The sequence below is a fragment of the Bos indicus genome, chromosome 16 (genome assembly GCF_029378745.1).
Source record: "Bos indicus isolate NIAB-ARS_2022 breed Sahiwal x Tharparkar chromosome 16, NIAB-ARS_B.indTharparkar_mat_pri_1.0, whole genome shotgun sequence".
Lineage (NCBI taxonomy): Eukaryota > Metazoa > Chordata > Mammalia > Artiodactyla > Bovidae > Bos > Bos indicus.
Genome location: NC_091775.1, coordinates 44591441 through 44619259, shown reverse-complemented (window position 1 = coordinate 44619259; position 27819 = coordinate 44591441). Strand labels below are relative to the sequence as shown.

General features: G+C 43.7%; 1 protein-coding gene across 6 annotated transcripts in view; it reads right to left on the bottom strand.

The window, feature by feature from the left end:
* Nucleotides 1–27819, bottom strand: part of CLSTN1 (calsyntenin 1) — a 76029-nt gene that overhangs the window by 10957 nt on the left and 37253 nt on the right. For 3 of the 6 annotated variants that reach the window (XM_070768256.1, XM_070768257.1, XM_070768260.1), the window contains exons 3-10: nt 17303–17332; nt 15947–16142; nt 13961–14169; nt 11813–11962; nt 11509–11694; nt 8092–8340; nt 6809–6930; nt 363–525 (exon numbers count right to left, since the gene is read on the bottom strand). In XM_070768256.1, coding sequence (XP_070624357.1) covers nt 363–525; nt 6809–6930; nt 8092–8340; nt 11509–11694; nt 11813–11962; nt 13961–14169; nt 15947–16142; nt 17303–17332 — 1305 coding nt within the window. The remainder of the gene's footprint in view (nt 1–362; nt 526–6808; nt 6931–8091; nt 8341–11508; nt 11695–11812; nt 11963–13960; nt 14170–15946; nt 16143–17302; nt 17333–27819) is intronic. The other 3 variants (XM_070768258.1, XM_070768259.1, XM_070768261.1) reach the window with 1 other exon arrangement.

Below are 27819 nucleotides of genomic sequence, written 5' to 3'. Positions count from 1 at the left end.
CCTCTGGGCCAGAGCAACTCACACATCTGCTGTTTCTGTGTTTTTGTAAACTTTCCAATTAACAGATTAATTTATAAACATATTCCTCAACACACTCTCTCTCTGCACAACGCTCCCTCCCAGGCCCTCAGGAAGGGTGTTCCCATCCTTCACTGCCTCCAGCGAGCATCACAGAGCTGCCCCAAAGCCTTGCACAGCAATGCCCCCAGAAAGGCAACACCAGGCAAAGGAATGAAAAGATAAAGGACAGGACAGCAAGGAATGAGAATACTGAGAAGAGCCTGCTTCTATTAATATCAACACAGCAGAGAAAAAGTATTGCTCCTGAGACTGAGGGGAAAAGGAGTACCCGTGACCGTTACCTTGCCAGCAAGCCCCAACCACGAGCTGGGTTTCGATCTTGGATGGATGAAGTGGGTAATCTTCAGTGACAGAGAAGGGCTCATGAGGGACACCGTCCACGTAGAGGGTCACACTGGGGATTTCCACGTTGAGGACGTAGTGATGCCATTCCTCGTCACAGACCTGTGGGGCCAAGGGAAGTGTTAGGTGTGTAACACTCTCCTTCCTTCTCACCCTTCCACACAACTGGACACGAGAACGAATTTCTGTTTTCCTAGAAAGGAAAAGATTTAATGCAACAGGAACTTCCCTGGTGGTCCAGTGGTTAAGACTTCGCCTTCCAATGCAAGGGGTGTGGGTTCCATCCCTGGTCAGGGAACCAAAACCCCACATGCCTTGTGGCCAAAATACCAAAACATAAAACAGAAGCAATATTGTTAACAAATTCAATAAAGACTTTAAAAATGGTCCACATCATCAGTCAATAAATAAAAAGGCAACAAAATATGTCTCTTCCCACCATGTCTCACCCAAAGGGCCCAGGTGACAACCACCTCAAGGACATGTCAGACTGGGGGGCAGGGAGGGGCGCTTCAAATGGTGAGCTGCCCAACCCCCTTCTGCCAGGAGCGTGACACGAGGGAATTCTAGTATCGGCAGGATGGTCACCACTTGGGGGGCTGGCAGTTCCTTTTCTGGATCAAAATGAAAAATACCTCCCGTCTCAGAATGAGGCCCACTGTGCATCATGTGCTTTCCTTTCTCGGTTCAAAGATGATGCTCTATACAAATATGAACATTAAGCTCAGGTGGCCAAATTCAACTGAGTTCCTCTCCTATCCCTTGCTGTCACGCAGGGAGTGCTGGTCTGCAGTCTCCGAGGCCCCACCTGGTCTGGCACTGGCCTGATTTCTGGCTTATGTTTTATGCAAGAACAGGGACAAGCAGAGAAGGAGATACTGTGGGATGAAATTTCTAAACATGCCTTTCAAATAGTTTGCCCAAAGCTTCCCTGGTGGCCCAGTGATAAAGAATCTGATGACAAACGCTGGAGACATGGGTTCAATCCCTGATGTGAGAAGATCCCACATGTGGCAGAGCAACTAGGCCTGTGTGCCACAACTACTGAGCCCATGTGCTGCAACTACTGAAGCCCACACATTCTAGAGCCCATGCCCTCCAACAGAAAGGCCACTGCAACGAGAAGCCTGCACACCCCAATGGGAGAGCAGCCCCTGCTTGCCGCAACTAGAGAAAAGCCCAAGCAGCAATGAAGCCAAAAATCAAATAAATGAATAATTTTTTTTTCCAGTTCAGTTTAGTCGCTCAGTCGTGTCTGACTCTTTGCGACCCCATGAATCGCAGCATGCCAGGCCTCCCTGTCCATCACCATCTCCCGGAGTTCACTCAAACTCACGTCCATCGAGTTGGTGATGCCATCCAGCCATCTCATCCTCTGTCGTCCCCTTCTCCTCCTGCCCCCAATCCCTCCCAGCATCAGAGTCTTTTCCAATTTAAGTTTGCCCAATTTACCTTTTAGTTCAAAGAAACTGAACCAAGGAGAAATTGAGAGCTTAAACAGGCCAGAAACATCAAAATAAATGAAGACATTACCAAAGATTACTCCCAAAAGAAAAGCAACTGCTTTTGAGCCTGAGGAAAAATTCAAACCTATAACACTGTATATATGTTTAGTATATACTCATGATATGTGTGTATATAAATGTGTCATCACATATTTCTAAATAAAGGAATTACACAGTAATTCACTTTTGAGATAGGTTCAGTTCAATTCAGTCGCTCAGTCGAGTCCAACTCTTTGCGACCCCATGAATCACAGTATGCCAGGCCTCCCTGTCCATCACCAACTCCCAGAGTTCACTCAGACTCATGTCCATCGAGTCAGTGATGCCATCCAGCCATCTCATCCTCTGGCGTCCCCTTCTCCTCCTGCCCCCAATCCCTCCCAGCATCAGAGTCTTTTCCAATGAGTCAACTCTTCATATGAGTTGGCCAAAGTACTGGAGTTTCAGCTTTAGCATCATTAAGATCTTAATTTTAGTTTAAGTCTTTATTTCAAACAAGTTCTGTAATAGAAGTTTCTTCAGAAAGTAATTTATATTACATTCCTAGTTTTACAGATATTACAGGTTTCTAGGGGATTAGTAGAATAACACTGTACTTAAATATCAGTAATATTTGGTCAAAGTCCATGAGCATATTCTAAGAAGACAGTAGTCAAGTTCAAGTGCGTCGCTAAGTCGTGTCTGACTCTTGCGACCCCATGGACTGTTGCCCACCAGGGTCCTCTGTCTATGGGATTCTCCAGGCAAGAATACGGGAGTGGGTTGCCATGGCCTCCGCCAGGGGATCTTCCTGACCCAGGGATCGAACCCATGTCTCTTCTGTCCCCTGCTGGCAGGCAGGTTCTTTACCACTAGGGCCACCTGGGACCACTCCAACTACTCACTTTACATCAACAATAGCCTCGCTCCCCTTTGTGCACGTGTGTGCTCACTCAGTTAGCTGTGTCTGACTCTTTGAAACCCCATGGACTGTGGAGCCCACCAGGCTTCCCTGTCCATGGCATTCCCCAGGCAAGAATACTAGAGTGGGTAGCCATGTCCTTCTCCAGGGAATCTTCCCGACTCAGGAGTTGAACCCAGGTCTTCTGCATTGCAGGCAGATTCTTTATCAACTGAGCTACGCAGGCAGTGAAGATAGTAGTAGAATTAGTATAATTTTTTAATTTCCTTGAAAACAGGGAGATGAGGAGAGTGAAACCCCAAGCCACAGACAACACCCACGATAATACTGCTGATGAGGTGACTACATGAATGCTGAGACAAGCCAAGTGGAGAAAAGCAACAGGGTTTCAGATTCAGGAGATACCAGAGGGTGTGAAGCCACATTAAAAAAAAAAAAACCTTTATAAAGACAACAGAAAGGAGAGTTCAAAACTTAAAGCTAGGGGGAAAAAAAGTCATGTTGATCAACTATCTCTTTTCAAAGTGTAGGAAAGCTAATTTCATGTAAAACTGAGGGTGGGGGAATGGAAATGATCATGACTCAATTCCACATGAAGTTTTTAAAAGGAAAAGAAAAGACAAACAAAGGGAATAATATCCCTTCAGCTAATGAAACCATACCTGAAAGTCATACCTAACAAAAGAGATGAGAACAATGATCTTTTATCTTAAAACATGCTAAAAGACACAAGGAGAATGACATAAAACAGTAAAAAACAAGTTCATAATTAAAGCAACTCAGAAACGAGGTGACAGGATACAGAAATGATTTAAATGAAAGGGACGGTTACAGTAAAAAAAGGTGAAGAATATCAACAAAAGATAAAAGGACTCCCCAGGGAGGAAAACCAAAGCAATGAAAAAGAATACCGAAAACCCTGCATGAAATACCCAAATATTTGAAACTAGATACTATAAGAGAATAACACATATTTGGGAAAACAGACCTAAAACCACCAAGACGTATTCATAAAATTAAAAAGAAGAGGAAGAGAAAGAAATACATCCTATGATCATCCAAACAAAAAGACTAAATATTTTATAAATGAAAGAAAATCAAGTTGTTGTCAGAGTTTAATAGCAACATTTTATGTTAGAACTCAATGAAGGAGAGAGATTTTCTGTTCTTAGAAATCTTACATCTGAGCCAGAGATGAGATATCCAGCCAAAGTGACCTTCAGTATAAAGGCCACAGACAAACTATTAAAACAACATGTAAGAACTTAGGAATTAACTGTTCCCATGAGCCCTTCCTGGGAACACACTTCCTACCACCCAAGTGACCAGAAAACAAATGCCACAAGGATAGTGACACTGACCATTGATGGCTGCTTACAACACGAAGAGAAAAAACCAGACCCAGGGCTTAAACAGATCAGAAACATTAAACCCCATTCTGATCAAGTCTTTAGAGCCCACTCCCAATGTACGGGGTATAAAGAAAAGAGAGGAGGGACTTCCTGGGTGGTCCAGTGGTTAAGAATCTGCCTTCCCAAGCAGGGAATGCAAGTTTGATCCCTGGTATAAGATCCCATATGCGGAGGAGCAACTAAGCCCACATGCCTCAACTATAGAGAAGCCCACGCACTCAATAAAGAGCGCATGTGCTGCAACTAAGACCCAACACAGCCATAAGGAAGTAGGCAGATAGATAAATACATAAATATTTTTAAAAGGAGGAGAAGACAGAGGAGCATGTTACATTACACCACAGGGAAGCAACCAGGCAAATCTAAACTCTTGAAAACTATGGGACTAAAGCCTGATTTTATTACCAAATGAATTCCAAGGGAGAAGAGGAGAGTCTATAGATTAAAATAAACTCAAAAAGTCTATCAGTCAATCCCAATGTATGGCCCCTTATTGGATCCTGATTCAAACAAACAAAACTGTAAACACAAAAACACCTATGAAACAATCTGAACACTGGATGGATATTGAAAAACTATTAACAGTGGAGGTAACAGTGAAGTAAGACTGACCAAGAGCTGATAATTACTGAACCCAACTGAAGGGTGTGTGGAGTTGTGCCTTATACTAATCTGTCCACTTTTACCTATGTCTAAAATTTTCCGTGATAAAGTTTCAAAAACATGTAAACAGAAGGAACTAAACACTGGGATGCCCCTGGCAGTCCAGGGGTTAGGACTCTGCTCTTCCACTGCAGGGGGCATGGGTTTGATCCCTGGCTGGGGAACTAAGATCCCTCATGCCATGGGGTGCAGTCAACTTTTTATTTAAAAGAAAAGAAGAAATTAAATATATAAATGCAGGCTATGATTATGAAAACAGAACTATACTTAAAATGTATACCTATGCTACAAAAGTTTTTTTCTGGATACCTTTCTTAGTGTCTTGAAAAAATTTATGACAATGGTTTCCGAGAAAGAAATGATCTAGGTAAATAAAAATGACAACAGTAAGAGATGAATGCTGTCACCTGGACAGTGACCTCATCTTTCTACCAAAACACACTTTCTTCCTCTCATATGGGCTCTTATGTATCTATCTTGTAACAGTTTCAGACAATGCTATATTTCACCAACTATAAGCACATATAACACTATGTCCGCTCATATCTACTAACTCCAGGAGACAAATAAATTAAGCCCAGGCCAAATGTTTCCTTCTTGTCCCAACTCTAAATCATGAGACAAAACAACCTGCTGTGATTGTAATGGAAAGGCTTTCTCAGTTCACAGCATCTCTTTGCTTCCTATAACACATTGATTCTTTGCACATGACACTTGCTTTTTTACCACTGCAACTGCTAGGAAATCAGCCTTGCAAAGATATGACATCATCACAAGAAGTTTATAATACGATCTAATGCCAAAACTGTAAACTCCTAATACTCCTTTAATACACCCAAGACCTAGCAATTCATGTGATGTCTCAAAGATGTCAAGACTGCTGGTTCCTTGAAAATTTAAAATATTGTGTCCCTGAATTTGCTGAGGCACCAAGAGTCCTGGGCACAATTTGGGAGCCAAGGACTTAGACAATGAATAAACAAATACAAGGATCTCAATTTTTAAGTAAGTGCTGCTTATCTCAATAAATTAAACACAGTATTTTGTATTTGAAACATACTATTTCTTTATATAGGCACACCTTGGAGATACCACAGGTTTAGCTCCAGACCACAGCAATGAATCAAGTATCACAAGAAAGTGAGTCACATGAATTTTTTTGGTTTCTCAAAGCATAAAAAGTTATATTTACACTATACTATTAAGTGTGCAACTGCATTATGTCTAAAAAATACCTGTGTCTGTGCGTCTGTATTTTAGTCGCTTACTCATGTCCAACTCTTTGCGACCACATGGACTGCAGACTGCCAGGATCCTCTGTCCATGGAATTCTCCAGGTAAAAATACTGAAGTGGGTTGCCATGCCCTCCTCCAGGGGACCTTGCCTGACCCTGGGATCAAAGCCAGGTCTCCTATATTTCAGGCAGATTCTTTACTATCTGAGCCACCAGGGAAGCCTAATTTAAAAATACTTTACTAAAAACTGTAACCATCATCTGAAAATGCTTAGGACTTCCAGGGCAGTCCAGTGGTTAAGATTCCATGCTCTCAGTGCAGGCGCTGGGGTGGGGGGGGGCACAGGTTTGATTCCTGGTTGGGGAACTAAGATCCTGCATGCTGCAGAGTATGCCCCCCCCCAAAAAAACCCAATATCTGAGAAGTACAATAAAATAAGGTAAGCCTGTATTAATATTTTATGTATAAAATACACACATGTAAAAAAAACAAAGTCTTTCAATGTGAAGGAGTTCCATGGATTTAATGTGCTATCCTATTACCCACAGACACAGAAATCGTAAAAGCTTCAATACACCTTGCCCGTAAATAGTTGGTCCTGTGCAGTTTCAGTGCCCATTTACTCTCTCTGAAAAAAAATCCTATCAGTGAGTTTTCCATTCCCTCACCTGACTCAGCTTCCAGTGGAACTCTGCAGGTTTGTATTTCTTCTCTTCTGAAGGATCCTGACGGAGGAGGAAAACCAGCCGGCAGCCGTGGACATAGAGTGAGTAATGGTGTCGGTTCATCTCTGCAGAGAGAAATTCTACTGGTAAACCGCCAGCTTAACTCACTACTCACCAGACAGCTTTTGCAGAAACTAACACCTGTGCCCAGCCATTTTTATTCTGGCTGGCCAAAAATTAATTCTGTTATTTCACGAACACTTTGTGGGTTATTACATTCAATAGTTACACCTGACACATCTGTAAATCTTCTCCAGCACCGTTGAGTTTCATTTTCACTTTCTACATGAGAATTAATCACTAAGGTTTTTTGTCTGTTAGTTGAATATTCACATCATCTGAAGTATAACTATATTCTGAAGAACTACCATCTTATGAGACTCCAGTATACATGTCACTCAGACAATTAGAGAAAGTATCTGCATTAAAATTCACCGAAGAATTCTTCTTCACTCAAAATTTCATTATGCATCATTGTAAAAAAAATTTAGGGTAATAAACTTGTGTTTACAATATACACAAGGTTGGAACAAAAATCTAAGAGCGAAATGTGAATAACAACAATCATTAAGTTGTGCAGTGAATCCTTGATCAATTTTAAGTTCTAACAACTTAACACAGTGATGTTAATCATATCACTCTCTAAAAATGTGCATCTCCAGTCAATAATGTGTTAAGACCCAAAGGAGAAATAAAAGCTGTTATTTCTTCAATGGATTTTGAAGACAGTTTTACCAGCCTAAACGAACTCTCCAGGGTGGGCCAAGGCAGGGTTAGGAACAGATACACTTGGGTTGTGGGCTTCCCAGGTGGCACTAGTGGTCAAAAACCTGCCTGGAAATGCAGGAGATGTAAGAGCTGCAGGTTCAGTCTCTGGGTTGGGAAGATGCCCTGGATGAGGACATGGCAACCCACTCCGGTATTCCTATCTGGAGAACCCCACGGACAAAGGAGCTTGGAGGGCTGCAGTCCATAGGGTCACAGAGAGTTGACGTGACTGAAGCGACTCAGCATGCATGCATGCACGCAAACATGCACACTTGGGCTTTACTGAGAAGTGGGGCCTGATCCACTGAGTAAAACTAACAAACGCCTAGATGCCAGTGCCAGATCTTGAGCAGAGAACCACGAGTGTCACCAACAGCCTGTGGGAGCCTTTAGGGTTAGAATAAGTGCCGGCTCCAGGCTCCACTGCAAGGATGTCCCTTACAGCGAAGCTGACCTACCTGTTTTGTCTGAGCTGCAAAGAATCGTCTCCTTCTTCTTGCCAAATGGCCCGTGCCTCATCCACACAGAGATCGTAAAGGGCTCCTTGGGGTTGACGGAGACGATGCCGTCTGGGACCCTCACCGCCTGAGTGCCATTGAACTCAAAGACCTGGTCGCTGTCATGGCCGTTGTCCGTGGGAAGGCCAATGGTCCAGTTCCAGGAGCCTCCTGGGGAAGGCAGCAGCTCAGCTGTGCCAGACGCAGCACCTGAAGCAACACAGTGACGCTTACTGTGCACCATGCGATGAACTCACATGGGATAAGCATTTCAAGGCCCACGAGGTACAGTCTTTATTTTAAAATTACTATTGAAACATAGTTAACATACAATGTTGTGCTAGTTTGAGGTACACAGCAAAGTGATTCAGTTATACATAAACGTATTCTTTTTTTACATTCTTTTTCACTATAGGTTGGTACAAGATATTAAGTAGAGTTCCCTGTGCTACATAGTAGGTCCTTGTTGTTTATCTGTTTCATAAATAGGAGTGTGTATATGTTAATCCTCTGCCCTTTCTCCTTTGAAAAGCCTAAGTTTGTTTTCTACGTTTATGCATCTATTTTGTAAATAAATTCATGTGTATTTTTTTTATTCTTCTTAGATTCCACATATAAGTGATATCATACAACGCTCATCTTTCTCTGTCTGGCTTACTTCACTTAGTTTGATGATCTCTAAGTCCATCCATGTTGCTGCAAATGGCATTATCTCTTTCTTTTTCATGGCTCAGTAATATCACACACACACACACTATCCATTCATCAGCTGACGGACACAGGCTGCTTCCATGTCGTGACTGTTGTGAACAGTGTCGCTCTGACACTGGGGCACATGTATTAAGGCACCGTATTTATCTTAATGGCTAAACAATCTGCTAATTCAGTTTTCTTTTCCTCAAAACTAAGAGTTTTTATTACTAAAAAGATGAAAAAATAACCATGGTTACTATCTTTAAAAAAAAGAAAAAGAAGAAGGAATAGGAAAGAGGAGTTTTAACTTTTAAAAACTGTGACTCACTATGTTGTACAGCAACTATACTTTAATTAAAAAAAAAAGCAGCATTACTCGTGATCTCACCCCACTGTATACACTGTTAACATCTGGGTATAAACACTTCCAGTCCTTTCTTTATGAATATACACGTATTACTAAAATATGTATAATGTGTATGCAAATATATTATAAAAATGGACTCCTACTCTGTACTTACATATATGACCATTCATAGTCTCGAGCACAATTTAAAATGTCTGAACAGCACTTTATTGGATAGAATTTGTACAATAATTTATTTAAGTAATCTGTCCTGTGAGCAGAGTCACCTCTAATTCTTTTCTGTGATAAACCTTGCGTCGACGAGGACCTCAGGGTCTCCATGATTATTCCCTTAGGATAAATTCTAGAAACGGGATACTAAGCCAGAGTACATGAGACATTTTCACAACTGTTGTTAAACATTGCCAGGCTCAATTTTTTTTTTTTAATTCGTCCACAGAGAATTCTGCAACCTCTCCCAGCCCCTGGGCCCTTAACTTTCCTATTTATAGGAGCAGCAGGACTAGGCTAGAACAGATTGGTCTTTCAAGTATCATCTGATCTCAGTTCAAATCCAAGCTCAGGCTCTTCCTAAAAGTGTGAGGCAACTCAGTCTCCCTCAGTCTCAACTAATTCCTCTGGAAAGATGAGGAATAACTCCACTGCTTTGTGGGCCTGATGGGATGATAAAGAAAATAACACGTGTGCAAGTAACCTAGTGTATATAGGAAGCACTCGGACAGGAAATTCTTTCTATCTTTGAACTGTTCTGCTGAGAAAATGCTTATTAAATACCAAATAAATAATGGCAGCAGCAATATGGATGAAGCAAGAGACTATTGTACTGAGTGAAGTTCAGATCAGATCAGATCAGATCAGTCGCTCAGTCATATCCGACTCTTTGCGACCCCATGAATCGCAGCACGCCAGGCCTCCCTGTCCATCACCAACTTCCCGGAGTGAAGTTAAGTCAGGAGAGAAGGAGAAATATCCTATGACATCCCTTATATGAGAAATCTTAAAAGAAATGATACAAATGAACTTACAAAACAGATACAGACTCACAGACTTAGAGAAGGGTGTCAGGGGTGATGAATTGGGTGGGTGGCGGTGGGTGGGTGGGGAGAGTCAGGAAGTCTGGGGTCGACACTGCTGTATTTAAAATGGATAACCAACAAGGCCCTACTGTATAGCCCAGAACTCTGCTCAATGCTATGTGGTGGCCTGGAGGGCAGGGGAGTTTGGGCAAGAATGGATACAGATAAATGTATGGCTGAGTCTCTTTGCTGTTCACCTGAAACGATCACCACATTGTTTGTTAACTGCTATACCCTAGTACAAAACAGAAAGTTTTAAAAAATAAAAAGCTAAAGAAGAAGAATGGCATGAGAAAGCATGGTTTTTACATTATACTTACATAATTTAAAACAGAAAATACTCCAGACCTCTTCACTTACACATTTTTAGGTACCTGATTATGAGAATCTGGACTCATAGTCAGACACCCAAGTATATTCAGCACAGGGATGAGCCAACAGAGAATATACTTTTTCCCTGTTGCTGCTTCTTCATATGACAATTTTCAATTATGTAAGAAAATCGGTTGCCCAAGTCTGTTATCATTTGGTGAAGAGACAAGTGAGCATCAGAAAACACTGCCTCCGAAGCTCTTACTGAGCAGCTCCCAGAACACAAGAGACCCTTCTGATCATCAAGAAGCAATTTAAGTTAGTGGTGTTCTGGGACTTCCCTGGCGATTCAGTGGTTAACACACCATGTTCCCACTGCAGGGGATATAGATGCAGTCCCTGGTCCGGGAACTAAGATCCCATGTGCTGAGCAGAGTGGCCAAAACATAACATAAAAAAGTTACTGGTGTTCTACCACCAGCTGTGTGAAAGATTCTTCCTCAGCATTTTCCCTGAGAAGTATCCATACCTCTCCTCCACCTGACTTACATAAACCCGAAAAATATCCAGACTGATGGTGAAGATGGAGAACGAGCCTTGGGTAAAATTCTTGACCATTCTATGCTCCACCTGCTCCACACCTTGTTTGTGCGACACAAAGACTATATATTCAATGCAGGTTTCATTTTCATTTCCATTTCCTATTTCACGTTTGCCAAAAGCTATCACATTACCTAGTTTTTTTTCTTTAGTCCTTAAATAATAAATTCATTTCATTTAAAGCACACTCCTTACAGAACCCTTATTTGGATGATTCCCAACGTATGTTAGAGAAAGACATGCTTGAAATCAGTGGGTCTTAAGGTAGCACACGCGCACACTCTTCTGAATGGGCTTTTGGGGCCTGGGGTTCCTCCCTCGCCTCCTTACCGCAGAGCCGATGAAGTGACTTCTCGGAGTAGGTGTCACGGTCACAGCCCTTCCCGATGTGGCTGGTCTCCAGCTCCACCACCACCTGTGCCGAGGCCACCGACTCGTCACATGTTTCCAGGTGGACATTCGGAAAGAGTGTCAGAGCGCCAGTGCCAGGCTCGTATTCCACCCTGTTGTTCCATCCTGCGTGGGCCCACGGGGAGGGTGGGGTGGAGGGGAGAAGAGGAACACTCCTGTTAGGTCTCCATGGTGGACAGACTTTTGGAGCAGGTGCGAGAGCAGCACAGAGAGGGAGGCTCACCTTGCCACCCAGGGGTGCAGGTGGGCTTGATGCTGATCTTCACCAAAACGTCTTCTGCTGCTCTTTTCTTCCCGCAGTCGTAGGCCGTGACAGTCAGCTTGTACTGGTGCTCTTTACCATAGTTCAGCTTCTCTGTGTTTTTAATGTAACCTTCCAAAGGGAAAAACAACAGTGAGAACCCCAACCCATTCCGTTTCCCTCCTCCTGACTTTTTTTAATTGAAGTACAGTTGATGTACAATACTGTGTCAGTTTCAGGTGTACAGCAAAGTGATTCATGTATATACACATTTTTTTCCAGATTATTTTCAAGCCCATGTTGTGTTTTACTTCTGTCGTCCTACGCTGAAACACAAAATGCACGTGCTTTCAGCCCTGGAAGTACTAACACAGAAATAAACTTATGCTTCAGATAATTAACACTCAGTTTGGCTTTCCTGAGCTTGAACACACACTAAATCCACCTTGAAAGACTGTTTAAGCAGAAGAATGAGTCTACAGAATGCAGCCTTCATTTATTCTTACAGCTGTATTTGATTTTATATTTAAGATTTAATATGTAAGGGCTTCCCTGGTGGCTCAGTGGTAAAGGAGACACGGGCTCGATCCCTGGGTCTTGGGAAGATGCCCTGGTGAAGGGAATGGCAACCCACTACAGTATTCCTGCCTGGGAAATCCCACAGACAGAGGAGCCTGGCAGGCTACAGTCCATGGGGTCACAGAGTCAGACACGACTTACTGACTAAACAACAACAAGATAATGTGTAAAAGCATAAATAGACAAAATAATCCAAGTAATTCAAATATTAAATATGAGATGAAGCTGCATTAAATACTTTTTGCTAAAAGATTTACTTTTTTAGAGAGACTTCCTACCCTCGCCAAGCAGGAGAGAAGCCTGCTTTCTCAACATGTGTGCAGATATCTGCAAAGTGTTTGCATCGTGTCCATCATTTCATCGAAGATTCTGGACTGTGTGTTAACAATGGAGACACCACAGGATCATCAAGAAGCCATAACCCAATAAAGAAGCTGAGCTCCAGACTAAGTTAATACTGTTCCATTACTAAGGATGGAGGTGGGGCTGGCAGTAAGGTATCAACTTCATTTTCAAGATGAGGCAGAAGATTCCAATGTGATGGAGAACAGAAAACAAGGCAAATTGAGAAGCAGTCTTGTTTGGATGCAAGCTGGCTGAAAGGCAGGGAGATGATAAAATAAAAACATCTTAGGCAGTGGATTTTTATTAGATTTCAGTGGGAAAGGAGAAAAACGATCATCCTAAAAGAGAATGTTTTTGTCAAACATCAAACTTTGGTGTCAGAAAACAGGCTTTCAGGGGACAGAGTAAAAATTTAAACGTAATCTAAACAGATATTTCTCCAAAGACATACAGATGGCCAAAAGGCACCTGTATGAAAAGATACTCAACAAGGCTAACTATTAGAGAAATGTAAATCAAAACTACAATGAGGTAGGGAATTCTCTGGTGTTTCAGTGGTTAGGACTCCGAGCTTCCCTGCACGGAGCAGGAGTTCAGTTCCTGGTCAGGCAACTAAGATCCCACAAGCCACTCGGTATGGACCACACACACAACTGAGTCACTGTGCTGTACACCTGAAACTAACATAACATTGTAAATCAACTATACTTCAATTTAAAAAAAAACTTAAGCGTGAAACAGACACACCAAGTTAGGTCTTGCTATGGACTGAATGTGTGTGTCCTCCCAAATTCTTACACTTGAAGTTGTGACCCTCATGGTAATGTATTAGGAAGTGGGGCCTTTGGGAGGTGATGAGCTTTAGGTAAGCTCACAAGGGTGGAGCCCTCGATATGGGATCAGTGTCCATACAAGACAAAGAGACTAGAGCTTTCTCCCTGCCATGTGCGGACACACCAAGAAGCAGGTCCTCACCAACACTGAATTACTGAGCACTCTGTCTTAGACTTCCCAGCCTCCAGAACTGTATGAAGTAAGTGTCTGTCATTTTGTGTTTATGGTGTTTGGTGAGAGCAGCCTGAATGGACTGACTGTGAGTTTCACTGAAGTGCAGACAAAGTGTGGGTTTGAAGCCAACTGGTGTAGAGGGGGCTGCCTGCCCCATCTCCCCGTCGGGGAGGAATGCGCCCACTTCTGGGTTCTCACCATCTTTGTCAACGGTGAATGGCACATCTGGGGTGACGATCTCATAGCTGCAGATTTGGCTGAACTGGGGGGAGCAGTCCGCGTCCACCGCCTCCACCCTCAAGATGCTGTCGTACTGCTTCCCCTCCACCACTGTGGCTTTGTAGGACTTCTCCTTGAACACGGGCGCATATTCGTTGACGTCGTTCACCTGAATGTGGACAGTTGCTCTGGAAGAACGGGGGGGAAAAAAGCTGTCAGTTTTGCTTGTTTGTATTTTTACCCGAAGAATAAACTTCTGCCCTATGGTTAAATTTCCTTTTTTTCCGATATCCTGTTTTATTAAATTATATGTGGAGATGAAAATTAAACTGCTCACTGTTTTTAATTTAGCATGGAGACAACAGAAAGTTAAAACAGGAATTTGGGTTGATGCTACAAAGTCCTACTGAGTAAGGCAGCTGGTAAATAACAGACTTGGGAGACTTCCCTGGTGGTTCAGTGGTTAAGACTCTGTGCTTCCAAAGCAGGTAGCACAGGTTGATTCCCCGGTTGGGGAACTAAGATCCCATACACTGCATGGAGCAGTCAAAAAAAACAAAAGAGAGAGACGGGATTTTCTTGACAATGTAGGGCAGGGCATGCACAAGGCGGGTAACTATATACCAGATATCTGTTTGTGCTCAACCCAGAAAGTTAAAAATATTTTGTTACAAAATCCGGGAAAAAAAAAAGTTAGGAAGTAGAGGTAAAAAGCAGAGATAGAAAATGGGAAATTATGAGCTTATTAAAACAAGTTTTATCCTGCTTCTAAGGAATAGAGAGCATCAGTAAACCACTGCTGGGATATCACCCACTACTGACCAACAAATGAAGGACTTCAACTTGCCCTCCCTGATCAACTACATTCCATCTCCCCAGTGTGGGCACAAGAAAACTAAGGCATCATCAGACCAAGCTACTGAAAACCATCAATCTCGAGTGCTACTGACCAGGGCATGTTTCTGAATCAGACAAGGTCCCTGACTGAAACAAGGCCTTTGTCAAGGAAAACCGCAACATCGCACTTTGTAAAATGGATGAGGCATGATTCACTGACATGTAGCATCCAGCTATTCACCAAGACCCTCCCTACCCCATGGTACCCCCATCCATCCTGACCCTCACAGTGGGATATGTGACATCACCTCACCCACGGAGCTTCTTTCCTTAACCAATACAGTAAGAAGAAACTGATACTTGGAAAAATTAAATTTGCCTAATGTTGGGGGACTAGTAAATGGTGGAGAAAAGACCTAGAAAAAGACTAAATCTAGGTCTTGTCCAATTGTCTCCGTGACACCAGTAGTTCTCAACTGGTAGGAAGCATGTGAACATACCCAGGATTGGGGGCAGAAATAAGCTTTCTTTTACCCGCTCAAATGCATTTCATGCCCTTAAAATTTATGGGAAAAAAAAATACATATATATATAAACATAACAAAAGAATATCTTCCTCCAGGAAAAGTGGGCTTGTCGAATTTTCAATGGAAGGCCCTAGCATTTTTACTAGAGTAGCTGGGAGAATAAAATTACTCATTCATTTATTCAACATCTAACAAGTATTGGACACTTGCTGGGAGCCATACACAAGGGTAAACACACAGGATTCCTGCCCTCAAAGAGCTGACAATCTCAATAGGGACAATCAGAAACTATCCTCTGCCTTGTGTTTCAAAACTGAAAAGTCGTGGGACTTCCTTGGCAGTACAGTGTCTAAGACTCTGCACTCACAATGCAGGGCACCAGGGTCCGATCCATGGTCAGGGAACCAGATCCCACATGCCACACTAACAGTTAGCATGCCACAACTAAGACCTGGCACAGCCAAATAAACAAATATTTTAAAAGCAAACAAAAGCAGTAAGTTTTAGGACAGTGGCAACAGTCACTGTTTTCCTTACACACACACACACACACACACACACACACACACACACACGTACACTCTTTGTCCCGCTCACTTACTTGTGAGATTTTTTCACATTGGCCCCGTCTGGCCCCTTCCCGCAGTCATAGGCCTGGATGGTGAACGTGTAATCCTTCTGCAGCTCACAGTCCAGCTTCTCTGTGGAACGAATGACCCCCTCGCCAGTGGATTTATCCACCACCACTGCGTCAAAGGGCACATTCTGTCCATGAATCTTAAATCCACAAATCTCACCTGGGGAGTCAAAGCAGCATGGGTTAGGATTTCTGCCACACAAACCCAGGGTGCGCTCCCCTCCACCCCTAAAGAAAATGAACAACGACAATTCGGCAGCCAGGGGTTGGGGGTGGGGGGAGGGTCTGTGGACAAAGCGAGGGCGCTTGTGCTTTCATAGGGGGTAAGTTCTGGGGGCTTTAGTAAAAAGAAGCATGTTCTGGCTTTCCAAGCAACTTGTTTAACTTTGCATCCATTCATGCAGGAATACAAAAGAGAGAAAGAGAAAATATAGACAGGCATTTCACAGGAGTACTTAGGAGAGCTCCGGGGTAAAGTAGTTTCATTAGCTAACAGCCAAGGCCTGGTAACACAGAGGAGCTGCCCAGGGACCTGGGAGGGCCGGGCAGTGGTTTTGATTTGGACCAGAGAGGAGGCTAAAAGGCACAGTTAAGTGTTGAGAAAGGAAGAAGCGTGAGGCATAGGTTCAGCACCAGAATTACAGAAGGTCTGTCCAAAAAAAAAAAAAAAATTCTAAGAAACAAGTCTTCCTGTGCAATGAGCCTGGCTAAAATTAGGGAATCAAAACAAACTACTAAATGAGAAAAAGGTAGAAATACCAACTTTTCAGGCATCCATTTCAACAGCTATCATCTGTGATTGAGATACAGTCTCCATTCTGGGGAGGGATGTGCTAGACTGCCCTTGGTTTTGGACTTTATCCTATCAGACCTGAAGAAGAAGCCTGCCTGGGAATGGAAGTGCATCCAAGTTCGTTTATGAGCTTCACTGGGAGTTAAAGTGTAGGTCTCCATTCTGGCCCAGGGGAGAACACATATAAACATTCTGATGTGTGTAGAATGTATTTCACATAAAAACAAAACTTCCAAAATTACAACAAGCAGAAAATGGTTACACAGTGAATCTCTCAGATCCAATTTTTTAAAAAAGAATAGGATTATCCATATAGTTCAAATGGATGTCTGATTTCCAGATATTTCTAACCAAGGGTTTGGTTACATACAATTCCCATCAATAGACTTAAAAAATAGAAACAAAGTAGGAGAATAAATAGGGGGAAAGAGCATGACAGTTTCTTCTGTTTGAGGGCTGAGTCCCAATTTCATTAACATAGTTAGTGGGTTAATGTCATAAGAGGGATAGAAAGAACCCTTTATCACCTTCTTTGGTGACTGTCACCTCAAAACTCTCTAAAGGGAGAAAAGATAAACCCATGTCAGTAATACAGGAAAGAACGAACTCTAAACAATAAGAAAAAAAAGTCAAAGATGCACATATTACATAGAAAAGCTTGACATCGTTTAACAATACACTCAGTAGCCAGTGGCTAACATTATTAGAGCAAAACTGAACCTTCAAGAACAAAATGTCTCTTTGCATCCCACTTACCACAGATGACACTAGCCTAGGGATGAAATACTGCTGTGAAGTTTCCTCACACCCACAGGTGTGATGGGGATCTCTCTTTTCAGGAATGCGTGGATGATAACAGTGTCTAAGTCAGTCTAGTTGCTGTTTTCTAGTTTTCAGATTTTCATTTTGAAGCTAAGTTCTTGGTGGCTGAATACCCTAACATTCAACTCATCATTGGCCTTAAGGAAACAGTGGGAGGGAAAGGTTTTATTTCAACCCCTTTGTTCTTGGCCTGAATAAATAACCATGTTTTCTCATCTAAGGTACCCAACCAAGGCAACCCATATCCATACAGAGACCTCTTCTCCTGGAACATCTGCTTATATGTGAACTGAAAGCAGATTCAGTCCTAACTGTAGCGATGCTGCCACGATCATGGTTTTCACTTCCTGAAACACCTGTTCTTCCAAGTCAGTATAAATCCTGCTCACCTCCCTCTACGACCCACTAGAGAGCAGATACAAGAAGGTCAGGGGTACCCTGCCCCAGACTCAGCGTGGCCTCGCCAAGGAAACCAAAAGGTTACCCAGCCTCAATTTCCTGCCCCCCCCTTTTTTAATGTATATCCCTGAACAGTATTGTTTCATTGTGTTTGTGACATGCAGTTCTTGTGACTTGATTTTTCACTCCACCTTTTCCAGCCGTGAGCATCTGAGATGTATTTATCTTTGCTAGCACCTGCAGATACAGAGTTCATTCACTCTCACTGGTACACACAGTTAGAAGCCAGTGAGTTAAAACGTAAGTGCTTAAAACACTGCCCAGCATAAAGGAAGCCCTCCACAAACACTGGCTGTTGTGGTAATGATTTCCCATTGTGTGAACACACTGGAGTTCCAGTGCTCTGCTGTGTGAACAAGGCTCAAGCCACTAGCCACGTGGCTTAAAACTGCTTAAAACTGAACTGAAATTCATGTTAAAAGTGCATAATATTGGGCTTCCCTGGTAGCTCAGTGGATAAGAATCTACCTGCGAGTGCAGGAGACGCCGGTTCGATCCCTGAGCCAGGAAGATCTCACATGCCTCAGAGCAACTAAGCCCAGGAGCCACAACTACTGAGTCTGTGCTCTAGAGCTCAGAAGCCACAACTGCTGAAGCCTGCGTGCCTTACAGCCCATGCTCCGCAACAAGAGGAGCCCCCGGCAATGAGAAATCCATACACCATCGCCAGAGAATAGTCCCAGCTCGCCACAACTAGAGAAAAGCCTGAGCAGCAATGAAGACCCAGCACAGCCAAATAAATAAATACTTTCAAAAATAAATTAAAAAAAATTTCTAAGTGCATAATAATACAAACTCAGTTCCTCCGTCACACTGGCTGCATTTCAAGTGCTCAAGAGCCACATGTGACTAGCAACTATTCAATGGAGATGTAGACATGAACATTCCATCACACTGCAAGCTCTACTGGACAGCGCTGCTCAGGGCAGGGGGCAGGCAAACCGGCAGGCCACGTCCAGCCAGAGCGTATTTCTGAGTGGCCTGTGAGCTGAAGATGGTTTCTGTGTGTTATTTCATGACACAAGATAATTGTAAGAAATTCAAATGTCAGTGTCCATAAGCAATGTTTTATCAGATCAGATCAGTTGCTCAGTCGTGTCTGACTCTTTGTGACCCCATGAATCGCAGCACACCAGGCCTCCCTGTCCATCACCAACTCCTGGAGTTCACTCAAATTCATGTCCATCGAGTCGGTGATGCCATCCAGCCATCTCATCCTCTGTCGTCCCCTTCTCCTCCTGCCCCCAATCCCTCCCAGCATCAGAGTCTTTTTCAGTGAGTCAACTCTTTGCATAAGGTGGCTGGAGTTTCAGCTTTAGTATCATTCCTTCCAAAGAAATCCCAGGGCTGATCTGCTTCAGAATGGACTGGTTGGATCTCCTTGCAGTCCAAGGGACTCTCAAGAGTCTTCTCCAACACCACAGTTCAAAAGCATCAATTCTTTGGTGCTCAGCCTTCTTCACAGTCCAACTCTCACATCCATACATGACCACAGGAATGTTTTATAGGGATGCATAAAACAGAGACCTGCTAATGTCTTGTCTTGGGCTTCTTCCCCATGCCTCTCCCCCACAGTGGCACAGCTCAGTCACTGCCAAAGAGACCATCCCCCCATGGACTGCAAAGGTTCAAATCCTCACTGCCAGCCTTTTAGAGAAAGACTGGCTGATCACTGCTCTTTAATCCACCATGAGCAGAAACTGCTGGGTACCAGCTGTGTCCAACTATTTTCCAGAATGTGGTAATTCGCTTGACTATGTTTGCACTTTTGGGGTGTAACTAATAGAGTGGGATATATATTAAGATATGTCAAGTTTCCCGGCTTTAATTCAGTGGTATAATAACATCTTGGTTTTGTGTTTTTTTTTGACTTGGAAGTCTGCTGTTCTAAAGAGAAAACGGTGAGGCGTCCTACGTCACTCACAGTGAGTGACAAGGCTTTCCCAACAAGGCCACTGCATAGGGAAGTGAGGTTTAAGACCTCAGATGAAGCCTCTGACCCGGGTGATGCTGCCTACACAGTGCCATGCTGAGTAAGAATTCAAAGACACTCACCAGGGACCTCCCTAGTGGTCTACTGGCTAAGATTCCACACTCACAGTGCAGGGAGCCTGGGTTCCATCCCTGGTCAGAGAACTAGATCTCACATGCTGCAACCAAGATCCCACCTCCCACACCCAAGAGCTGGCACAGTTTAAAAAAATTAGACACTCAGTCAAGCACTGTCCTTGAGATTGCTTCTGACCATGGGACCACAAGGAGAAATGGAACTGTCTGCTAGAAGCTGTAAACTGCCTGCTTCATGCTACCAGGCTGGGAGGAGGGGATAAACTTGGGCATCTCTCAGCCTTGTCAAAGAAGGACATCTCAAAATCAGCTCTCGTATTCTACTTCCTTTCTGTCCTGTTCCTTCCCACTCAATCCAGACCATGTACTATTGCTCCAGGCTTTCCACGTGGTGCGAGTGGTAAAGAGATGTGGGTTCGATCCCCAGGTTAGGAAGATGCCCTGGAGAAGGAAATGCCAACCCACTCCAGTATTCTTGCCTGGAAAATTCCATGGACAGAGGAGGAACCTGGTGGGCTACAGTCCATGAAGCTGCAAAAAGTGGGACACGACTGAGCAACCACTGCTCCACTAGATAAATCTACAGCTCTGCTCTCATCATGTCTGAAATCCCCCACTGGGTTCCCTGGACAACCGACCCCTCTAGCCCTGCTGGCCTCAGAATGGATAAAACCTCCTGTCTCTCTCCACTCTTCATTCCCCTAAGATCATCTAAAATAGTCAAAAGGAGCTTTAGTAAAGAATTTTTAAAAAGCAAAACAGAAAGATATAACAATGGATGAAGCCAGCAGAGCAGAGCTCTCACTTCTCTCTCTCTCTGGCCACGTCCAGTTCTCATCTGACAGTGCTGAGCCCTCACTTTCCACATCGGTCCTTTTGGCTTCCAGCTTCTTCCAAATCTTAGTTCAAGCTCTTCCCCAGACAAGAGAGGGTGTCTCTGGAGCTGTTCCTGCAGCCTCCCCAGGTCTGGCGCTGTCCTGCCCTCATGCTGCAGCCCCAGTGGAGGTCACCAGCACCGGCTTGGATACTTCAGGTTCTCTCGTGTGACAGAAATCCACTCCAGCCAACTCAGCGACAGGGCCTTCACTGAAGAGCCACCAGGAGCTCATGGAATTGACTGCAGGCCAGAGACAGGGACTTGGAGACGGTTAGAAACCAAGGCGGCTCCAGAGACCAGCGAAGAAGAGCCGCACAGTTCCACAGCAAGAAGGCCTGGATGGAAGGGCCATGCCCACAGCTGGTATCAGCACCTATCCCTCGGCTCGACATTCACATCCCAAGAGAGAGTGTCTGTCGGCCCGGCCTGGGTCATGCCTGTGCTTGGCTGGGGGAACAGGGTAATGGGTTGTAGACCCACCAACCTGGATCTAACCGGAAGGAGACCAGGGGCTGCTGAGGGAAAACTGACATTTTCTGAGCAGCAAGTGTCCACTACAACGTGCCTGCTAATCCACCTCTCCTCCCTGACCCACTTCTCTCTCCCTGGCCTTGGCACCCTTGCCTACCAGCTAGACGTCCAGGCTGACTCTTACTTATGGTGACTTTTGAATTCCTTGCTTACTGGTCCAGGCTAGTTTCTGGAACCAGCCCACGTGTGGCTCTAATCAAAACAGTTTTTCCAGGTACCTCAGATGTACAGTAACGAAAAACATACACCCAAGGGTTATGCCCTAATGGCCCAGGCACAACAACCTGTGATGGACTCTCACATTCCAGTGCACCAGGAACTGTCCGAGAAACTTGCTGAACATGTCCTTTGCCAAGCCCCCTTCCCAGAAATTCAGATTCAGCAGCTCTGGGGCAGAGCCCTGTCATCTGCGTTTCTAACAAGTGCTGCCAGGAGGCTCCAATGCCGACAAGCTGCAATCCACACTTGAGAGATTGGCCTATCAGTGGTTTCCAAACCTCACCGGCTGGTTATAAATTTCTAAGCTGTGCTCTTACAAGTACAGATTCAACTGGGCAAGAGCAGACAGGGGAACCTGACGGATGCGCCCCAGGACTGTCTGGATGCAGTACTAGAAACCACGGGCGAGGTGACATCCTGTCTAACTCAGCCTGGCAACAGAAACCATGCAGCTCTGGGCTCATTTCCAACCCTCTGCTCCTCCGACACACCAAACGGGCTGACTCTTCACCCACCTCTTTGGGACCCCTGACAGCTCCCACCTCTGTTCCATCCTCCCCACTGCCCGTTACTGCCCAACCATGTACATCCTTCCCATCCTTGGCAGGAGCTCGAGTCTGCCTTTAGAAATCACGTCCTTATCTTTTCATGAACTCCAGTCTACGCAGTGCTGCCTCTCTCACTTGACAATGACCTACAGATGTCCAGGCACCCATGCTTAACTCTCGGACAATGCTGGTCTCACCTTCCCACCTAGAAGACCAGTGTTCTGAGAAATGCTTTTTTGTAATTTCTGGGAGGCCTAGCAAAGCTACCTAATATTTAATGATTATTGATCTCAAACCATTCCTTGTTTATTTAAAACTGCTACTTGACCGATTACTGCCTTGCACTAGGCTGAGTTACACAAGATTTCTGACATTCCGATTTTTCACGTATTTTGACATTTTCAGACAAAAATGGCATTTTCATGTGACTTAACCTAACATATCCAACTCATGGCTGCAAACACAGTCCCAGCCCAGCTGCACATGCTGACAAAGCAAAACTGGGCGGAGGTGTGTGGTGGTGACGCCCGTGGGCCACCCTCAGGGCATGTGAGTCACGAGAATTACACAGAATATGGAGAAGAGCAGCACAGATATGAGCCAGTTCTAATTAAATGTCAACAAAAGTACAGCTCCTGTTCTTGTCCTGAAGTTTCTTGTGGACTCCATTCATATCATAATTGTTTAATCTTGTAAAATATCTGTACTCAGATTAGAAAGGCAGGAAAAAGAATGCTTCTATAACCACATATGAAAGGAAAGAGCTTCAAAAAAGGTAGGGGGTGGGGGTGGATGCAGGGCTTCCTAGGTGGCAGGGTGTAAAGAATCCACTGGTCAATGTAGGAGATGCAAAAAGTTCAGGTTGGATCTCTGCATCAGGAAGATCTCTGGAGGAGGAAATGGCAACCCACTTCAGTATTCTTACCTGGGAAATCCCACGGACAGAGGAGCCTGGTGGGCTACAGTCTATGGGACCACAGAGAGTTGGATACGACTATGCATGCACGCAGAGTGTTCAGCTCCCAATACAGGCAACTCACTGGGGTCAAAGGTGTCACCGTAAAAACAGCAACAATGTGGCTGATAAAGTGGCTCCAGCCTGTAACTGCCCATTAAATACATACAATGCACACCACATGTTTTATCCCCACCTCTACTCGGGCTTTTAGCAGATTAAAGAAAAGGGGCTGAACTGAATGGTGTGGTTTTCATTTTCTAAAATGCTTGACCAATACCAAGACTTTATTTACCTAGTCTTACCCCGGGCCAAACCCTGTGCATTTCACATGATAGTCTGATGAGTGACAAATTACAACACACTTCGGTGACCAGGCTTCCCACATTTCACGGGTGTTTATTTAGGAGTTTAGACAAGTCATCTCCAGTGGCTACCCACACACAGGCCCTATTACGGGATTAAGACCGTGGACCAGAATGTTTACCGTGTCGTAAAGTCAGTGTCGTGAGAGCCGACCTGGTGAAGCTAAGAATCACACTGGGGTCAGGCTGCCTGGTTCAAAGGCTGAGCTGTCATTTGTGGGCTGAGTGATCTCAGGCAAACTCATTCGGTCCTTCTACCAGAATTTATGGATCACTGACTAGTCCCAGGGACTTCTCTGGTGGTCCAGTGATTAAGACTCTGCGCTTCCACTGCAGGAGGCACGGGTTCTATCCCTGGTCAGGGAACTGAGATCCTGCATGCTGTGAAGCATGACCAAAAATTAAAAATTAAACAAATCAAGACAAAAACCCAAACACCAACTAGTCCCGGGGGCTTGTTAAGGGACCGGGGATTAAATGGAGAACCTGGCAGTCATGCTGCTGACAGATGTGCTCTGAGCCTCTGTTTCCTCATCTGGAAAATGGGGGCATGACAGTCTCTACCACTGAGACTGCTGGAAGGAATCAAAGGGACCACGCAGAGCCGGAGAACACCCCACGCTACACAGAAGAGAGCTCAGTCAATGTCAGCAGTGGCTGCTGCCACCACCACCGTGATGCTAAAGTAAACTTAACGGCACCACCAACTGCAACCAAAGCTCAAAATAAGGCTCCAGACCCGTCCTCTGCTTTACCCAAAACACATTTAAGAAACTCAGTGAGAAAATGGAATATTACTAAGACTACTAGAGGAAGATGGAAGACAGTTCTCATGTAATGTTATATGAAAAAAAATTTTTTTAAAGATTCCTAACAGCAGCAGTGAACACTGAAAATAGCACTTACTACATACCAGGCATTGTTTTAAGCTCTTCCTATTTATAAATAAATGAGCTAATATTTTCCAAACCCTATAAGGTATATGATATTATCTTCATGTTACAAATGATGAGAATGAGGCTCAGAGATGTTAAGTAATTTGCCCAGAGCCACACAGCCAATGAGCCTCAAAGCCAGGATTGAAGCACTAGGCTCCAGGATTTGTGTTCCTTATGTACCTGTCTGCTATAGCCCGGTGGGGGCAGTGCTCTGCGTAGCAGCTGGATGGGAGTTGGATGGGTACCATGGTAACAGAAGAGGGAGGGAGAGAGGAGGTCCCTTCCCAGGACTGTGCAGCTACTCACTTCGGTAGGAAGAGGACTATGCTTCAGGAAGAGTAGATGAGCACCAGTTCCACCCCTGGGTGTATAATCGAGAGCACTGAACATCCACACAGAGACTTGTACACAGATGTTCACAGAATCACTACTCACAGTGGCCACAAAGTACAAACGACTCTGATGCCCATTACCGATGGATGAGTAAACAAAACGTGGTCCATCCATATACCGAAATATTATTTGGCAATAAGAAGGAACGAGGGACATGCCACAACGTGGTGAACCTCCAGATCATCGTGCTAAGTGAAAGGTGCGAGTCACAAAAAGCCGCGTGTTGTTCTTGTGTGAAATATCCAGAATACAGGCAAATCCAAAGACACGCAGTAGACTAGTGGCTGCCAAGGGGAGTGACTGCTAACAGAGGCAAGGGTTTCTTTCTGGGGTGATGAAATGCTGTAGGGCTTCCCTGGTGGCTCAGACGGTAAAGCGTCTGCCTGCAATGCGGGAGACCTGGGTTCGATTCCTGGGTCGGGAAGATCCCCTGGAGAAGGAAATGGCAATCCACTCCAGCACTCTTGCCTGGAAGATCCCATGGACGGAGGAGCCTGATAGGCTACAGTCCATGGGGTCACAAAGAGTCGGACACGACTGAGCGACTTCACTTTCACCATTGTAGAATTAGACAGTGGCTGATGGTAGAACAATCTTATGAAAACACTAAAAACCAGTGAACTGTATACATTATGGTATATGAACTGTATTTTTTTAAAAAAGACTATAAGACCAACTATGCTCCCCTCTGAAAATCTCCAGAAGGAAAATATTTATTTTTTCTGTCCACTATGGCAAATGCAATCAAGTTACCACTATACTAGGCTCTACGCTGCTTCTCCATATAGTTGTTTAAAATCTCAATATATAACTTTGGCACATTAATAAAAAATACCTGAGAATCTCTAAAAACATAAAACCTTGTAAGTACTATTTCATTCAAGACTAGATTATATCAAGGATTTTTTTTTGCAATACTCATTTATATTTTAGCCAGAAACAATTACACAAACACTAACAACTTATATCAGGGGCCACACAGCATGTAATATCTAAAAAGTTAGATAAATCTTACATTTAATAATTTCACAATTAAAATGGTGTTTTTATTTCCCCAGTAGTAAACCCATATATCAAAACCAAAAAATAATAAAGAAAAATGAAACTATCTTCAATTGTGAAGGTAATAAATATTTTTGAAAAGAGAATTTACCATAAGAATCTATTTTGTATCCACCAAAAATAATGTATCTGAACTTAAAACAAAACTCACATTTTATTCAGGATGAAATAAACTATATCCCCTGGAGAAAGGAAAGGCTACCCACTCCAGTATTCTGGCCTGGAGAATCCCATGGACTGTATAGACCATGGGGTCACAAAGAGTCGGACACAACTGAGGGACTTTCATTTTCAAACTATACAAAATTGATTTTCTTCACCAAACTAAAAGCAATATTTTCTGTATTATTCCTATATACACCACAAAACACTTATTTTTGTAGGTTTTCTAGGTGTTGCTTAATACATTAAGTTTTAATAAATTACACAATAAAATTAAATTCAACAAGAAAGAAAGAAGTGACACGTAAAATGACTTCAAGGTTAGTACTCAATGTACATTTCATTTCCTACTTCCCATCCTCTGTAACTTTCTGTGCTGCCTAACACAGCATCACAGTTAAGAGCCATCCTGCCTGACTTGGAATCTGGCCTCTGACACATCTAAGCCGTGTGACCCAGAGCTGGTAAGTTAGCAGCTCTGTGCTTCAGCTTCCTCTCTTTAAAAAGGGGTGACAAGAAGTATACTTACCTCAAAAGGCTGTTGAGAATTAAACACAAATGCATATTTGTACAGTACTTACAGCAGTGCCCAGGACACTGAATGCTTTATAAGGGTTATGAATCATGAGTGATATAACGGGACAGAGATCCACCAACAACAGGACTGGGTACAGCTGAGAATTTGTAAAGAGAGGCCTGGGGGAGTAGATGCCAGAACTCCTGACTGCAATTGCTAATCAAAATCAATTAGATGTCAGGGAGATGCAAGTACCCTCAGGAACATAAGCTAGATGACCCTAGTAAGGTTACTGACAAGACCCCGAAACGTCACACCCGCAAGGAGGAACTGTATATGATAAACAAAGGTGTTGCATGCAAAGTGTGTGTAAATATATCTATGCAAATACTCAAAAATTTAGTGATGCCCAGAGGAAACCATAGGCAATGCTAAAAATGATTTTTAAATCAGGGGAGGGGGGAACAACCAAAAAAAAAAATCACCTTGGCTACCAAACAGAGACTGTGTGTCTTCCTAGCACAGAGCACTTCCTCTACCATGCATCTAATTGGATTTCTCTCTAAAAACCAATAAACGAGTAAAACTAATCAAGAGGATCTGTCTCTACCACTGACTCAATAGCACAAGGTGCTTCTCAGGTTACTCCCCTGGAAATGGGATGTGGCACTTGAACAGAAAGAAGAGAAAATCAGTCTTTAAATAGCTCTTCAGAGACATCCTTGCATTCATGTCTCCTATTTACCATAGTAAATTCAATGTATGGAATGATCTATATGAGCTAATTGAATTTTTCTCATTTGTTTTGAGGCAAACAGAACAAACACATTTTGTTCTGGAAAAACATCAGGCAAAAACCACTCTTTAAAAATTAACTTCACAACGTCCCTTTTGACTCTGAGGCAAAGAAAGGGAGAAGCAGCCTGTTCCTCTGCCTATTAAGGACGTGACCCCAGCCTTGACGTAAAGCAAGAACAGTTCTGATCTGCAAAGTGCTGTTGGAAGCCACTGAGACAGCAGATCTTCAGAGCAATCCTCGATCTGTCCCAGTGAACACTGAGCTTACAATCTTATAAAGTAACTCATGCTAAAGATTTACTGAAAGTAACATCTAAGCCAAATGAAATCA